The sequence below is a fragment of the Perca fluviatilis genome, chromosome 12 (genome assembly GCF_010015445.1).
Source record: "Perca fluviatilis chromosome 12, GENO_Pfluv_1.0, whole genome shotgun sequence".
In the NCBI taxonomy this organism is placed as follows: Eukaryota; Metazoa; Chordata; class Actinopteri; order Perciformes; family Percidae; genus Perca; species Perca fluviatilis.
Window position 1 is genome coordinate 9,684,934 of NC_053123.1, and position 18,176 is coordinate 9,703,109.

Genomic DNA, 18,176 nt, shown 5'->3' on the forward strand with positions numbered 1-18,176 from the left:
AGGGAAGAAACAAGAATAGAGGAAAGGAAGAAAGAGATGGATAGATGAATGGATGCAGACCCAAGTATCTTAAAACCGTCACAACAGGGAAGCTCACATTTAATGAATAGAAGTGTTCTGTCCCCTTCCACAGTTTGTCGTGTGCATCCAGTGAAACCCATTCACCTTTTCACCTCCTAGCTTCTAAAACACCTCCAATACAGTGCCTTATTTCACAAAGAAATATAGTATGATGGCAATGCTATTTCAATAAACCAATTCACAGTAAATCTGTTTCCCTGTATAAAAAGCTCATTTTGATTCAAAGGTAATGAGTTTTCCGGTGACCGTGCTGTGTGGTTAAAATTATGATGAGCCATTCCTGTTTTTTATAGGTGTAGCTATACACAAGGCGCACGCAAAGACACACACACATACGCACACACACACACACACACACACAGGGAGGACCACTATGTGAGTACAAATACACAGCAACAGAAACTCATACAGAGCCAAACACACACACACACACACACACACACACACACACACACACACACACACACACACACACACACACACACACACACACACACACACACACACACACTTAACGTATGCTTTGCTGTTCCAATATTTATGGCAGCATTCCTCTACTCATTTTGGACTTTTTTTTGCAATTTCAAGGATCGTTTCCCCGGCGACCACAAAAACCATTACATCAGTTTTACATTACTCACAGCTGAGATGGTTTGTGTGTGTGAGATTATTTGTACATGAGATGATATGTGCAAAAATGAAAATGAAACAAATGTGTGCGTCCTGAATAATGACCTTTATGTCCACTGCATTGAACTGTATAGTACCCTAAGGTGCGATAAAACTAAGATAAAAACAATATGTCCGATCCACTTCCATTCAGATGTTCACATTTAGTTATTTTAATCTGAAATTGTTTCTTATCAATAATTCAGGTGACAGGGTTGTGTCCAACAGTAAATAATTTGATCATGACAACGCAACAGAAAGGCGCAACAAATTCAGTTAGTACCTAGTAGGGGTGTGCGATATATATATCGTTTAGGGCGGTGGAAGGAGCACTTTGAGGAACTCCTGAATCTGACTAATACGCCCTCTATGTTAGAGGCAGAGCTGGAGGATGATGGGGGATCGTTGTCAATTTCCCAGGCAGAAGTCACTGATGTAGTCAAACAACTCCACAGTGGCAAAGCCCCTGGGATTGATGAGATCCGTCCAGAAATGCTCAAGGCTCTGGGTGTGGAGGGGCTGTCCTGGTTGACACGCCTCTTCAACATAGCGTGGAAGTCTGGGACAGTGCCAGAGGAGTGGCAGACTGGGGTGGTGGTTCCCCTTTTCAAAAGGGGGACCAGAGGGTGTGTGCCAATTACAGGGGTATCACACTTCTCAGCCTCCCTGGTAAAGTCTACTCCAAGGTGCTGGAAAGGAGGGTTCGGCTGATAGTCGAACCTCAGGTTGAAAAGGAACAATGCGGATTCCGTCCTGGTCGTGGAACAACGGACCAGATCTTCACTCTCGCAAGGATCCTGGAGGGAGCCTGGGAGTATGCCCATCCGGTCTACGTGTGTTTCGTGGATCTAGAAAAGGCGTATGACCGGGTGCCCCGGGAGATACTGTGGGAGGTACTGCGGGAGTATGGGGTGAGGGGGTCTCTTCTCAGGGCCATCCAATCTCTGTACGACCAAAGTGAGAGCTGTGTCCGGGTTCTCGGCAGTAAGTCGGACTCGTTTCAGGTGAGGGTTGGCCTCCGCCAGGGCTGCGCTTTGTCACCAATCCTGTTTGTAATATTTATGGACAGGATATCAAGGCGTAGTCGGGATGAGGAGGGGTTGCAGTTCGGTGGGCTGGGGATCTCATCACTGCTCTTTTGCAGATGATGTGGTCCTGATGGCATCATCGGCCTGTGACCTTCAGCACTCAATGGATCGGTTCGCAGCCGAGTGTGAAGCGGCTGGGATGAGGATCAGCACCTCTAAATCTGAGGCCATGGTTCTCAGCAGAAAACCGATGGAGTGCCTACTTCAGGTAGGGAATGAGTCCTTACCCCAAGTGAAGGAGTTCAAATACCTTGGGGTCTTGTTCGCGAGTGAGGGGACAATGGAGCGGGAGATTGGTCGGAGAATCGGTGCAGCAGGTGCGGTATTACATTCAATTTATCGCACCGTTGTGACGAAAAGAGAGCTGAGCCAGAAGGCAAAGCTCTCGATCTACCGGGCAGTTTTCGTTCCTACCCTCACCTATGGTCATGAAGGCTGGGTCATGAACGAAAGAATGAGATCCAGGGTACAAGCGGCCGAAATGGGTTTCCTCAGGAGGGTGGCTGGCGTCTCCCTTAGAGATAGGGTGAGAAGCTCAGTCATCCGTGAGGAGCTCGGAGTAGAGCCGCTGCTCCTTCGCGTCGAAAGGAGCCAGTTGAGGTGGTTCGGGCATCTGGTAAGGATGCCCCCTGGGCGCCTCCCTAGGGAGGTGTTCCAGGCACGTCCAGCTGGGAGGAGGCATCGGGCAAGACCCAGGACTAGGTGGAGGGATTATATCTCCAACCTGGCCTGGGAACACCTCGGGATCCCCCAGTCAGAGCTGGTTAATGTGGCTCGGGAAAGGGAAGTTTGGGGTCCCCTGCTGGAGCTGCTCCCGCCGCGACCCGATACCGGATAAGCGGGCAAAGATGGATGGATGGATGGATGGATAATATCGTCATTGTTGTGTTAACGATGTGCAAATTGACATTATCGAGTATTTAAATTACTTAGAAAAAAACACTTCAAAACATGCATTGGAACCGATTGGAACGCTACACATTCACTCATGTCAACAAAGATGGCGGCGCGCTATTGTGCAGCGGCTACTAGCTCTCCTCTCTGTGTATATTTATACGAGTACAGCCACACTGAACTAATCAATACAGGAATACGATACAACACAGCCGTTACGAGAGCCTTCCAGGTGGCTCATAACATCCCGGAGGACATAGCCAGACCGGGCGCTCCAGGTTGTTGTCGGCGCTAGCACGCCAAGCTAGCTACCGGCAGGATGAGAAAATAACAGAGGTGGAGCGAAGGACTGCGTTTTTGTGCATAATGAATGGAGTACCGACCGCAGGATCGTTGCAGGATCGTTGCCCAGCACGGCTCACGTGACCTGGAGCCTTGTCGGTAATATACAGGCCATTTTATTTACTACGAAAACAGCACACTGCCGTCTACATAGCCCCCGATGCTAACGTTAGCACAAGTTTGGCTCACTGCTAACCATAGTGAACAAACTGCAGCGCAATCACCTGGAGGGGATACAGGGGACTTAAACAAGGCGTCCTTAAAGTCTGTACTCCCCAGCTTTTTTCCAGCATGTAGATTGTGCTACTAGAGGGAAGAACACACTAGACCATGTATACTCTAAGATCAAGAAAGCACACAGAACTGCTCCTCTCCCTCACCTGGGCCAGTCAGATCACATCCAACTACTCCTGATCCCAGCATACATCCCGGTCAGAAGGACTATACAGCCAGGTAGAAGGACTATCAGAACCTGGCCTGACACGGCCCTATCCCAGCTCCAGGACTGCTTCCAATAAGGACATGGTTGAGTGCAATATGTTACAGAACAGAGCCCTTTATTATTATTATGATTTCATCTTGCTTGTATGCTGCACACTTTACATTACAGCAGAGGTGTACAACTGAATGTGTACTCAGAGTTCAATTTTCCTACACTAGTTCAGTTAGTATTAGTATAGTATTAGTATTTTGTCTTTGAATTGTTTTTACTTGAATACTTACATTTTAAAGAAAATAAATAAGAACGGTTTTCATTCAACATTGTGCCCATTATTATCATCAGTGATTAAGTAACCCAGACTTTTAAAAACACATTTTTAGAGGATATCGTCTAATTATCATTATCGTCAAAATCTGAAAAAATATCGATATTATTTTTTGTCCATATCGCCCACCCCTATGTACTTGTAATTCTATACAATAATAGGTCAAATGCAGCAAGTCAAAAGACCAACTGGACCTTCTTTGCCAGTTTGCACACATTTCTTTGAAGGATTTCAAAAATATCGTCTGAATATCAATATCGAGATATTGAAAAACAATATCGAGATATTAATTTTTGTCAATATCTCCCACCCCTAGTACCTAGACCTTGCATGGAGAGTGTCTGTATGTAGTGTACGATAGATATGAGTGTATAGGAGTGTGTGTGTGTGTGTGTGTGTGTGTGTGTGTGTGTGTGTGTGTGTGTGTATGATCTAATCTCGGTCTGTGCTCCGTGGTTGCAGATGGTTGCTACTGAGAGCGGCTCAAACAGCGAAGGCTGAGGTCAGACATTATTCTCTCCACATCACACTCTCATGAGCTTCTCTCTCCTTACATTTCCTCTTTACAGGTTAACTACATATTATTTTGTTTAAGTATCCATGAGTTAACTGGGGATTAAATGCACGCTCATACTGACCTGTTGAGTTCAAAAAAAGAGCAATACACTTTCCATTAACAGAGGTCAATGTTGTCAGACACAGCGGCACATTGATCAATGACGTAAGAGACATTTTTTCAAATTTACAACTGACCCATTCACAGCCTTGGTTTCGTATTAGTCATGCTACTGCAACGATTGGCCTTGGTCTGGATGTGTGGGCACCTTGGTTTTGTATGTTTTTTAGAGGACAACTCCGTATCTATTCGCTCCGAGAGAGACCTTCGGGGAACATCAAGTAAAGGAGGAAGAATAACATTTTGTTATTTCCTGTGGGGACATAATGTTTTTAGGGTCCCATCACAATTATCATGATTCTTTTCAACATTGCAGGGAAAAAACACAAACTCACACAATTAAAAATGGTAAACAAATCAGCATATTATCCATATTATCTTAACCACTTACTGGTGAGTTAAAACATTTTGTTTTAGAAAAATTGCATTAAATATTGCAAGGCTACTTCCTCGGGATGGAACGATTAGAGATGCACCAAATCCAGGATTCGGCTTCGGATTCAGCCAAATATTGGGCTTTTTGACAGGGTTCGGTTTCTGTTGAACCTTAGAATTTTTTTCCACCGAACCGAACCCCTACGCTTGCACTACGCGCCCGCTGGTCGACGTAAAACGCCACCGTTGATTACGGAAGGTGTTTATGTAGGTGGAGCGTTCAATGCAGTAGGCTGTGAGAACGTGAAAATGGAACTCGTGAGCAGAAAAAGTGTTGTTTGGCAGTACGATTCAAGTCAAGCTACATGTTCAATTTGCAATGCCGATATATCTCGTGGTAGCAAAGACCCTAAATAATACACAACATTGCCGCTGTTAAAACATTTGTGTATGAAAGAATACAAAATGTGCATGAAGGAATCTACAGACAGCAGCCAAAATGCAGCAACTTCAGGTACAGCAAAGGAAGGACAGTCACAGCTAAAAACTTGTGTTAACCAGACAGTGCCTCTCCCGGGCCGTCAGCTGTTCTCTCTGCAAATTGGTCTCCCTACAGTGGGAGCGGAGCGACCGAACGGCCGGCTGCTGCTCGTTAGCTAACGTTAGCTTTCTAATTTCACCCACCCAACACGCCTTCATCATGCACTGGTTAGCGAAAATTTGCCAAACAAAATTGTCACTCATCTGGCGATAGCAATGTGCTTTCCTACGATGTGAAAAGTGCGTGTGAATTCAACATTAAGTTGTTAAGTTTAACTATTTTAGAGGCTGTGGACGTTGTTTACTTCATTAATGTGTTTACTGTGTTAATGGACTGAGGATGGGAGAATCTGGTATTCGGTTTCGGATTCGGCAGAATCTTAACCAATGGATTCGGTATTCGGCGGAACCCCAAAAATCTGGATTCGGTGCATCCCTAGTAACGATAAATAAAATGTCTGGATATCGCAAAAATAAATGTCTTAATATGGTCGTGGGAGTGACGTAACATACAACGATATTACATGGTTATTGTTTCACTAGTATAGCTGTGTTTTACTAACTCTCCTTGTATATATATCCTTAAAAAATGGTATGGTTTTTGTTTGAACAGCAGAAGAAGCAATCAGAGTAGTTAAGAAGACAGAGTCCCGTCATCTTTTGCGCGTAAGAAATTGAAGTTGAGATTGTGGAGACCTATCAACTTTTAAAGCTGATGTGCAGCAGTAAGCCTTCCTCTCTTCCCCCGTCTGTGTTTACGGTCTCAACCCAGCCTGCGAGCACTTCAGGGCGGCGGAGCTGTGTTGGTGCAGGTTGTGGTACTCAGTCTCGTCACGGAATCGACCGCATTTTGTTCTCGGACAAAGGGGATTCTGTAATTTATTTGAAGACCACAACTGCGGGGATATCACTTAATTGCCTGTGCATTCGCTGATTTATTTGCATTTTTACATCAACGCTAATTTCATCTCTGAGACACACGCTACGTTACCGCTCCCTCACTTGGATGAGAGATATACAGATGTGATAGCAGATGTGGAGATCGCTTCTATGAAAAAAATACTTATCATCTGCATTGCCTTGACATAAGCAAAAATCATCTTACTTTGATTTTGAGTTGAAATGAACAGTGGCTGTTAAATTTCTCACTTTTCACTTGGTCAAAATAAAACTAGTGCTTGTGTGTTTTGAGTCTGGTGAGCGCCTCTCTCTCTGACTTGCTCATCCATCAATTGTTCCCACACTGGGTTTCTTTAAAAGAAAACTAAGAGACTATGAGCAAGTGTGTTTACACAGACCTTAAGTTTTTCAATAATGAATCAATAATGTACATTTTCATTCTTAATGTCTTTTCATTTAATAGTGTCACAGTTAAGGTAGGGTAGTAGTGTGTTCAGCTAGAGTAAATTGCCCTTTCTGTTTTGTTAAAGTGTACATTTGGTCCACCAAAAATGAACTTTGGCCAACGAATTTAGGGGCAGTGGGCCAGTGCTTACAAATATAAATATCCCTGCAATCTTCAATCATTAAATTCCAAAGGAAATGTATGCCTTTTTGGCACATGCTTAGATCATGGCTGGCTACTTTTTACATTTTATTAAACAAGGAAAGCAGAATCACTTTAAGTTAAAAGGAAAAACAAATTGTATGAGAATAAAAAATGCTGTACACATTGGATCATTTTATAAAAGTACATATTTAAAAAATCTTCATTTATCTTTGTTTTTTAATATCGTGATACATATCATGGACTTTTTATCGTAATATCATCATACTGCGACTTTTTGGTATTGTTACGTTCTACTATTTCCTGGTTCAACCTCCATATTTAGTTTAGTTGCATAGACATGCAATGCGTGGTTGTGGTAAACATTTTGGATGCGTTTACTTTCACACTATGTACGTGTACAAGACAAAAAGAACAATAGAGTGGAAAAATTGGATTTCCTCAAGGGGATTAATAAAGTAGTCTTAATTTGGTTCATAAAATATGCCTCCGTTTAATTGCATTATTCTCAGGCTAAAACTGACAGAATAAAATGATTACTTTTTTATTAAATATAATATTAGGCTATAATATTAAGTGAAAGAAAAACACTACATAGCAAAGGCCACATATTTAGGAAATGGTGTATCATGTTATGCATTATGAGATTTGAGGCTAAATGCTGGAGGACGCTAAAATGGAAAAAGGAATGGTTTGGTACTAGTCATCCGTCTGAACATCTGATTAAAGCCATATTCATAAACAGATTCATAGGAACCTAGTACATTGTTCTACATGTTTGTTACATGTATGGTAAAACTATATCCTCACTCTGTGTAAGAATGCATTAGCCTACCCCAACACACTGGCAAAATAAGCACACCCACATATGCTCACAAGGCCCACAGGAGACATAGGGCATTCTGCACCCCTACCACTTCATTAAGCAGCCCTCATTAGTGTTTACATGTGTGTTCTGCATTCAGTTATGTCTGCCTGTAAAAAGAAAAAAAGCCATTGCAAGTGTGTTTGTAGCGGTTTATTTTTTTAGACTATATGTGTATGGCAGTCTACGTGCTTGTGCGTAGACTGTGTGTGTGTGTGTGTGTGTGTGTGTGTGTGTGTGTGTGTGTGTGTGTGTGTGTGTGTGTGTGTGTGTGTGTGTGTGTGTGTGTGTGTGTGTGTGTGTGTGTGAGACACCATGTTTTTGCAGTGTTTTGTAGTGGGATAATGATGGGACTTCTTTACACTAACTATATCTGTAAGGGCCTTGATCTAGATTAGGATACAGCTTTAATGAAGGGAAAGTAGGACACAAACACTCACATGAACATCAATAAACATGAATGTAGATAAGCAAGCAAGTGCAAAAGCTATCCTCACAATTACAGTACACATCATAAATAGGTGGACTACAGTACAGCGTTACAAACACACTGACCTGCCATTGAAGGTTTGTTTGCCTTGAGGTCGGTCTACCCCTGCTGGCCTCTCCACAGCGGCTGCAGCAGGACTGGCTGTCTGCAGAGAAAACACACAGACTGTTATCAGTCAGACAGACAACAAAAAGAACAGAACAAGCTCCAACAGCACATACTGTATAATCTGCTCCTATAGTGTAAGACATCACAGCTGGAAAAAAAGAAGAAAGAGAGATAACGTAAATGTTGACAGACATTTGGATGGATAAACTAATAAATCTCTTATGTCACTCTCATGCTTGTTTTATGTGTTGTTTTTATTGCTTATCTGTTTTTAATGTGCTACATGTGCTGGTTTAACTGTAAAGAGTCTTTGAGTACCATGTAAAGCGCTATATAAATAAAATGTATTATTATTATTATTATTATTATTAGTGTACGGTGTAAAATCTGGGTCGAGTGGAGAAAAAAAAATTAGGGTCGCTATTGAAAGTAGATTGGTTATTTAAATGGATACGCCACCGTTTGTTGAAATAGGGCTCATCATGGTCTCCCCTAGCTGTAGATAGGTGGACCAACGCATTTTTTTAGTCCGGTGCAACACCAGCAGCGCCGCCGCTAGTTAGCTTGCATAGTGAATGGAATCCTATGTTGCCGGTTAGCATGTTGTGAGTAAAAGTGAGCCAAAAAAAAGACAAAAAAACAACCTAATTACTTGCACTGAGACAAAAAATGCATTGGCCCACCTATCTACAGCCAGGGTAGACCGTATTTCTGGCTATACAACGGTGGCGTATTCCTTTAAAAATGTCAGGTTTGTGCAGGATGCCCCGTGTCACAATAGTGAGGAATTTCTCTGACCAATCAGTGGTTTTAACATCAGTGGCTTTTAATGAACTACACCCAATACAAAAGTCTGAGCTCAACAAGAAGGTGTTGCAATTTGAAAGACAGGGGAAAACACAAAGGGAATGAATGAATTGATGAGTGAAGTGATGACTGAAGGAGCTACTAAATTGATGGATGGATGATGTACAAATAGCAATTAATATGTGAAGGCAAGAAGACAGTGTTGCCAAGCAGTAATAAATAACACTGTCAATAGGCATAGCAACTGAGACGAAGAGAGATAGAGAGGTGTGAGAAAAAAAAGAGGGAATATGTGAGCCAAGGGAGCTGTAATAATTACTTAATACAATGACATAGGGCTTGCATGAAGTTTGTGTGTATGTGTGTATGAGAGGTGAGCTCCATAGGGACAAGGTTATATGCCCAACGGTATAGCTATGATGAATCATATAATACTCAACATGTGACAGTGTCTGTGGGTACACATTCTTGTGTGAATGGCCGCATACATGAGCTTTGGCAACAACGTATCACTGCTGCATATGTTTGGGAGTTCACGGAGATAACACTGTATCATGAATATCTGTACAGTTTAATACAATCAGACAAAACAGAAATGTAAAGCACATAACACTTTTGGACAATTAACTTATGTTTTTCAGTTTTTAGTTTGTGAAGGAGAAGTATTGATTTAATTGGTCAATAGGGACCCAACGTCCTGATGTCACCTCTAGGCCAGCTGTTTTTCTACTCATAGCAAAATCATTAAGGGGTGCTTTTATCTTTTTGAAAACGTAAAGCGTGTTCCTGGACTTAACTGTCCATAGGTCTAAGCTAAAAAAGAACTTGAACTAACTTGGAATTAGAATATAAACCATTCATGACTTTTCCAAAGTTAAAAAACAATTACATTGTTAGCAAACAAAAACTACAGCTCCATTGAACCATTACCGGCACGTAGCACAAATAATATTAAAAATATGCCCTCTCTTTCCTGCTAAGGTCACAGCCATGTCAGGATTAGCCGCGGCCACTCGACTTGCTGGTGTCGTACAGTTTTGGGCTTGGCAGCTAAGTACAGAAATATTAGTTAAACAACAATTTTGCTATTGATGTATATGATGCTGTATGTATATTTTACTCAAACCAAAATCATATGCATTAGGATTGCAACATCAATAATGTATACACATGCATTTTTTTGTTGAAATAAATTGTACATAAAGAGTTTTCTTGGCTGTGTTTTAAAAGAATGTGTGCTACATTTAAAAAAAACAAAAACAATACAAGAATGTTGATAAAAGAGCCAAATAATAAAATACCCTTGTCGACTCTGGTTGCCTTCAAAAGCTTGATTTCAATTTATTTTATTTCTAAATTAAAATTGTCCTTTGTACACTTTACTTTGAAATTGCCTCCAATCGTAAATTAATTGAACTCTTCTTGATCATTGTATCAGAATATCTGGCAAAATAATCATAATTACCATTTAGTCCTAATCTGCATATGTGTCTGCATGCTCATATGTGGATATCTGAGTTTAGGCGTGCACTCTGAGTGCATGTGTTTGTGTGAGCATATGCAGACAAATAGACACAGGTCAATAAGGCTCAATGTTAGTGGTAGGCACTAATGGACTCTTAACATGACCTTTCACCTTCGACCTCTCACCCTATTGCCATATGACATACACCACCTGTCAGAGAAGGGGAGAAGAAAGCAAAGAGAGAGAGAGATGAGAGCCAGACAGATGAGTAATGAAGAGAGAAAATGTCAGAGAGCTGAAGAGATTCACGCTGGCTCTGGAAAACAACAGCTGAAGATGTGAAAAAAGGAATCAGAGACAGTGGCTGATGAGAAGACTTGGATGAAGGTGAGATGAGACTCAACAGTGAATGACAGACTGCAGAAACTGTAACCATATGTTTGGGGTTTGGTGGCTTGGAAATCAATTAGTCTGGCCTAGCTGCAGATGCTGTCATGTGAGCTTAATTACTAACAGGATGACAGGTAACATTAATTATCCTAACCTCTTTGTCATAACAACAACCACTCGTACATTAATTGCAATGTCTTTGGTGCTTAATTGTATGTCTCATTTAATAACAACACGTACAAATAGTCTCTCTCTCTCTCTCTCTCTCTCTCTCTCTCTCTCTCGCTCTCTCTCTGACATATTAATTAAAAAGGCCAGCAATGTATGTTACTTATCAAAGGGTAATTTAGAACAAGTAAATGACTCTGAACAAATAAATGTGTCTCATTATTCATTTTAACCTTACAATATCATAGATAATAAAGCAAAAAAAGTGGCTTGTTCTTTATTGTTTTTGCTCAACTTTCTCTAAGTTTCTTATTTAATTATATTATATTATTTATCTCTAACTAGTCATCTCAACTTCTAGCAATAAAACACATTGGACAAAGAGCCAATACCACAACAATGGCTATTTTAATGAATAAGCAAAATTACATAATACTAACAATATCTTGGCAATACGTAATGTATGAGTAACAAAATATGAGTATCTTTCAATGTTGATCAGAACTGCCAGTCAATCATGGATTTCAATAATTAATAATTTTACAAAATGTAAAGTACCACAAACAGCCCCATAAAGAAAGATTATTTTAGACACGAGAAGCTCAGTAGAAATAATGATTTAAAAAGACCTGATGCAGGTGGAAAAAATAAATACATTAGTCTGCCGACCTTGGACAGCTCAATCGATATTTGTGAGCATTAGCGGCCCTCCAAAAACTGGAGGATAGAGAAGCAGAATTTCCATTTTAACTCAATGACGGATAATCCTACCTTGAATAACTATGCTTATAATAAATGGGTGGCAAGCATTTAGTCTTCTCAGTCCAATCTAATGATTGCTAAAAGCAGATTTAAAAAAAAGTGAACTATTAGTGATATTACTAATTACTGAATAACCAATCAAGCTAAGTGTTCCCTGAAAATGCTCCCAGAGTGAGTATGATAAATTAATAGTAATGCATGGTGGAATGTGAATGTGTGTGTGTGTGTGTGTGTGTGTGTGTGTGTGTGTGTGTGTGTGTGTGTGTGTGTGTGTGTGTGTGTGTGTGTGTGTGTGTGTGTGAGTGTGAGAGAGAGAGAGAGAGAGAGAGAGTGATAAAACTAAGGCAATCTATCTTAAAATATCTCTTTGGGGATGGTTGATGAATTGAAGTAAAAGTTTTGATAAATAACATGTCAGAGGGCCAGAGGTCTGAGCAGGGAAAAAAAACAAAGACTATTGAGAATGTAAGATAACACTAATTTGTAATCAAGTTAATTTTTTAATAATAACAATGGCTAAAACTCTTAACTTCTTTACAGAACTAATTTATTTGTATATTATATCAGCTTGAGGACAAATGACACACTGACAATGAGTCATGTTTTTATATTTTGCTTTTTGGTCAAATGATGATCATACCATAAGCACGACATCTACTTCCTTCAAGCATCATTAGTACAACTCAGTGAAAACAGCAACTTCCTGTTATGTTACTGCATTGTTACCTGTCAGATTCAGGAATATGAGTTCTGTTCTCTAATTGTACACACTAGTGCAGTGCCTGTTCAAAATGTGACTGTTTGGAACAGGCTGATTGCTTGGCCTGTGGTATTGCTGCCTGTAGCTTTCTCTAGAACATTGTACCCCAAAATAACTTACAGAAAGCCCCCACAGTACTTATTTTGTAACCCCACTGTATACTAATGACTTACTGTATACTTCTTCAGAGGAAACCATTGTAGTACTACTCAGATTTTACCTACAAAATATCACAATTTAAATGCGGAGTAATCACAGACATTTGCCTCATGGACTCATGGCACTGCGCAATTCGGCCTGTTATGAGAGCCAATCAGAAAAATTCTGCGTTAATCAACTACTACAACCGAACCCAAGTACAGAGACGGACTCAGCTGGTTCCAGAGTGTGTGTGTGTGTGTGTGTGTGTGTGTGTGTGTGTGTGTGTGTGTGTGTGTGTGTGTGTGTGTGTGTGTGTGTGTGTGTGTGTGTGTGTGTGTGTGTGTGTGTGTGTGTGTGTGTGTGTGTGCTTGAGAAAGATAGGGGGGCAAGAAAACTTTGAAGGCAATGAAAATTAAGAAAGTTTTTGTTTAAACTACATTTTAGTGTTGTCTTTTATGTCAACCATATTGTTTAATGATGGCGGTGCGGTCAAAAAAATGCTTTTTCTAGTAAGTTTCACCTGAGCAAAATGCTCAGAGTAAATTTAAGCTTGGCTTTTATTGTGAAGGGTCAACACAGGCCATTGTTGGCAGCGATGGCAGCGTTTGTTTTTTTTCCTCAACCTTTATTGTGTGGCCGATGAGTTTTATGCACAGTTTATTATTATACAATATCCAACACTGTCTAAACTGCTCCAAATTCCAAACCCCAAGTTCATTGGGTACCCAGGAAGCCAAGTGTGAAGTAGATCGAATGAATGATATTTTAAAGACACACACACACACACACACACACACACACACACACACACACTCACACACACACACACAAAATAGTAGTTTGAATGCATTGGGGTAAAAGCACAAAGAGGAACAGAAAAGGTGCAAAAACAAAAGAACAGACACTTGCATATAAAGACCCTGCACATCTGCACATGGTACAGGGATACAAACTTGCTTCACTGAGAGCACAAAGGGAATGACACAAGCAAACACATGAAACACACACACACACACACACACACACACACACACACACAGGTGTATCATTATAAATAAGTGCTGTACGGCCTTATTAGCCCCAGTAGTATTCTGTGTTAAGAACAAATACTCCCAGCCTGATTAACACATTGTTATTAACCTGCAAGCATATGTGTGTGTGTGTGTGTGTCTGTGTGTGTGTGTGTGGGGGGGGGGGAGAAAAAAAAAAAAAAAAAAAAGAGGGAGAAAAAAAAAAAAAGAGAGAGAGAGGGAAAGACAGAGTGATTTTGTGGCTTGCTGTACTCATTTGTGCCTGGCATTTAGAACAGAGGAGCTGCACCAGTAAATCTTTTTGGATTGAAATTAAATAAAGAGAGGGGACAGAGAGTAGGAGAAGAGACATAGGGAGAAGAAGGACAGACAATTACTGCAAGAAGAGTACTTTCTTCCCCTCGTCGCTCTCACCAAAAGGCCAAGTGACAATTTGAACAATTACCCAGAGCCATTACCTCCATCTGAACCTAGCTGGTTGAGAAGAGACAGACCTATGAGCAAGTGACTGGAGTGTGAGTGTATGTGAGTAAGAAAGGAGACAAAATTAAGGCTGACAGCAACTTAGAAAATTATGTATGAGGAAAAGGAGAGAGAAAAACAGAAAGAAAAATTTCTTTATTGACAGTAGTCAGTGTCATTTACCACTTCAACACACATGTGGTAGTTATTGCAGCAGCAAGTTTAAGAAAATCAGACGGAGGAAAGATGTGAGGCACTGAGGAGTGTCGAGCAGACAGAAAGATGAGAGGGAAAAACAGTAGAGAGAGGTGTTTAATACTTACTGTATGTTGTAATGACTGGACTGATTTCTTGCTGGTTATAATATAATATAATCACTCAATGGCAGTATTAACATGACAGTGAACGTCTGCGTAATATAATAAATAAATACATCTCTACATACAGTTATTGGTCCAAGTTTACGGAATTAGGATGGTTAGCCTACATTTATAAAATTGGTCCAAGTAAAAAAAAATAAAAAACAAGTTGAGGTCTGAGTAGGAACAATCTGATTGGCTGATGTTTTCTTTCAGCTATTGCTTTACGAAGCACAAATATCAGAATAGGCCAATCACAGCAAAGACCGCAAACAAGTCCATAAGAAGTTTCTAAAGTTATAGGGACTAGAATTACATTTGTTAAGACTCCACTATCAACATATCTAACATTACACGGGAGATCTGGGATAACAGCTTGCTATAACTTTTTGATGACGAAGCTGATTGTAACTACACAAGCTGTAATCGTATGTGTAAAATGAGACCGTAGGGAAACCGAAGGAGCTAGAACGAACTAATAAAGCAAGCCTAAGTCCACAGCTGGTGTGGTTGAGGTCACATAATGTATATGCATGCTATCATGCAGGCGCTCCGACATATAAAACACCACAGTCTGGAAAGGCCTACTGTGTAATTGACACCCAGTAATATTTCATATTGACAGCCACAGGAGTGACAGTGAAAACAGAGCTAAAATGTAAGGAGTGGAACATTCCTAAGCTTTGGATTACATTTTCACCAGATGGATAAAAGTAAATAGATTAGTGTTGCCAGTTTGTATTTATTAGGGACAAGCGCATCCAGGTTTGAATTTCTGCTAAACTGTGTTTATTGTCACTGTGGGTTGCAAAGAACAGATTTAGGTATTTTTCAGATGGATCATCATAAGACAAGTTTTATGTTTTAAACTCAGTCAGTGTGGTTGGGTTAAATGCTAGATCAAATAGTTATGAAGAGAATACACCCAGCTAGGGCTGGGCAATATATCGAGATTATATCGATATGGATATATGAGGCTAGATATCGTGTTGTCTAGATAAGTGTTGTCTATTCCTGGTTTTAAAGGCTATATTAAAATAAGTAACGTAATGTTGTAGCTGTTCTATTATTTGCTTTTACCCACATAGTCATTATATCCACATTACTGATAATTATTTATCTATAATCTCATTGTGTAAATATGTTGTGAAAGCACCAATTAGTAACCCTACAGTATCGCCGCAATATCGACATCGATATATTTGGTCCAAAATATTGTGATATTTGATTTTCTCCATATCGCCCAGCTCTACACCCAGCATTTTGTCGTTAAACGTTGTGGCAAATATACCTGATGTATAATCACAAACTTGATAAGTCACTAGAAGTCTTATTAATACACAGTGGACTTCTATCTCCGTTCCTCCTGATGCTGCCCTTACATCTTCCTCAAAAACAGCATTTTCTACTGTACTACCACCACTACTTCTTCAGCCTCAGCCAGGTTCAGCATGGAGACTGGCCACCTCTGAGAACCAATCACATTCCCCCAAAAGAATTGTACTTTGCCAACAGGTTGTTCCACAGGGAATACAGCGTGGATAAAAAGAAAAGGATGTTTGTCCAGTGAGAATCTCAAGGGAAGAGAGCTCACAACTCAGGAGTCCAATCAGGCATGAAGTTCCTTTAACCAGTGAACATGAGGGATTTGCTGTGTCCAACCGACTACAGGGAAAATGAAACTGTGACACGATCATAACAAGTAATCAACACTACATCTCTCTCAACTGGCACACTGTTGCATTATAATATTAATTAAGATGTTCTCGTAAGTCAATGTGTGTCTGTGTGTAGAGTGACTGAATTTGTGAAAAGATGTGCATTAGCGTAAAATAAGGATAAGAAGAAGAAGAAGAAGAAGAAGAAGAAGAAGCATCAAATCAGAAAAGCTGGCATACTAACTGGTGGGAAAAGTAAGGTAAAGGAGGACAAATAGGAGAGTATTTGGGGTTTTCTTTTCACAGAGTGGACAAAAAAACAACAACATTTGGGAATGATAATTACGTAATATACAGATCTCCTACCTCCTATAAGATATCCAAAAGTAGAACAGAGAAGAACTGAGGAAGGAATAGAAGAAAAATGAGTATATAGATAGAAGGATGTATGGCAAAGGAAGAGAAACAGAGTGGATATGGAGTGAAGCCACTGGTTCCACAGAGGAAATAGGAGATGCAGAAAAAAAAAACAGGCATTATCTTCAGAGGAGAAAGAATGGATAACATGGATCAAAGGTTAACCATCAGACCCTAAGGTCAAAGTTACAAAGCAGATGTGGAGGCTGGAGAGAATGGAAGAGGATGATTAGAGAGTGAATTATCTTGATAGAAGCAGCAGAAGAAAAGAAAAGAGTGGGGGAAGGAAATTAGGAAACATTTACAGAAAGAGAAAAAAAAGCACGAGATAGGATTAAAATTAAAGGTAGGTTTGTAGTTCCCTAGTAGCTAATTTTTTGGGGGTGGGGTGGGGGTTGGGGGGTGTGGGGGGAGGGGGAGCAGAGGTGGAAAAGGCAAAAGGAGCAAGCGTTTGCCCTCTGCCCTTTTGAGAAAGGGAGAGAAAGGATGAAAAGAGGGGGAAAAAACTGATAAAGTCATCTGTCTTTGTTAGAGGAGTTTGATGTGACAAAGCATGTCTGGATTAAAAAGAACATGAAGACACCACAGGCACCGCTAACCCCCGACCTTTAAACACAGAGAAACACACTGCTGGCATATGTCAGAATTCCACGTGAAAAAAAGAAGAAGAAAATTTACTTCCTGCTTGTTTTGTCTGTACTTGTACTGATATTTCATTCAATTTTAACCTGGTTGGTTAAGATAAAATTGGTCTATTTGCATTTTTATATTTTGTAGGCCTGAACTTATATAATAATAATAATAATAATAATAATAATAATAATATATATATATATATAAATATATAAAAGAAAGCAGTATGACCTTTGTTTATTCCAACAGGAGATACATTTGTAGGTAGTAAAACATGAAGTATAAAATACTATATCAACAATTTGCCATGCTCTGAGCATTACCAACAGTGGTGTCCTGGGAGACCTACTAGATGAAAGGGACATGGGATCATTAAAATCAGTGTTCATCCCCTTGGAAGTAGCTTAGCAGTTTTCATGGCGATCTGCGTATTAGATTAAGATAGAACAGAGAAAAGCTCATAGAGTCCATGAGGATTCATCATACTAAATCAATATCTTACAAAAGCACTAAAAAGCTGAATATAAGACTTGATGAAATAAATTTCACAGTTTGCTAGGGCTGGGCATCGTTCAAAATCTTTCGATCCGGTGCCAATTTCGATACCTCAGTTTCAATGCCGGTTCCTAACGATACTTTTTTCGATACCATATGTTTTAAAATCCATTTCAACATCAACAAAAATACATTAAACACAAAGCTTTTATTTTCCACCTTAATT

At 40.1% G+C, this 18,176-nt stretch overlaps 1 protein-coding gene across 4 annotated transcripts in view; it reads right to left on the bottom strand.

Annotated features, from left to right (window-relative positions):
* pard3bb (par-3 family cell polarity regulator beta b) overlaps positions 1-18,176 on the bottom strand; it is a 248,643-nt gene that overhangs the window by 160,193 nt on the left and 70,274 nt on the right. For all 4 annotated transcript variants that reach the window (XM_039817957.1, XM_039817956.1, XM_039817958.1 and 1 more), the window contains one exon: positions 8,360-8,439. In XM_039817957.1, coding sequence (XP_039673891.1) covers positions 8,360-8,439 — 80 coding nt within the window. The remainder of the gene's footprint in view (positions 1-8,359; positions 8,440-18,176) is intronic.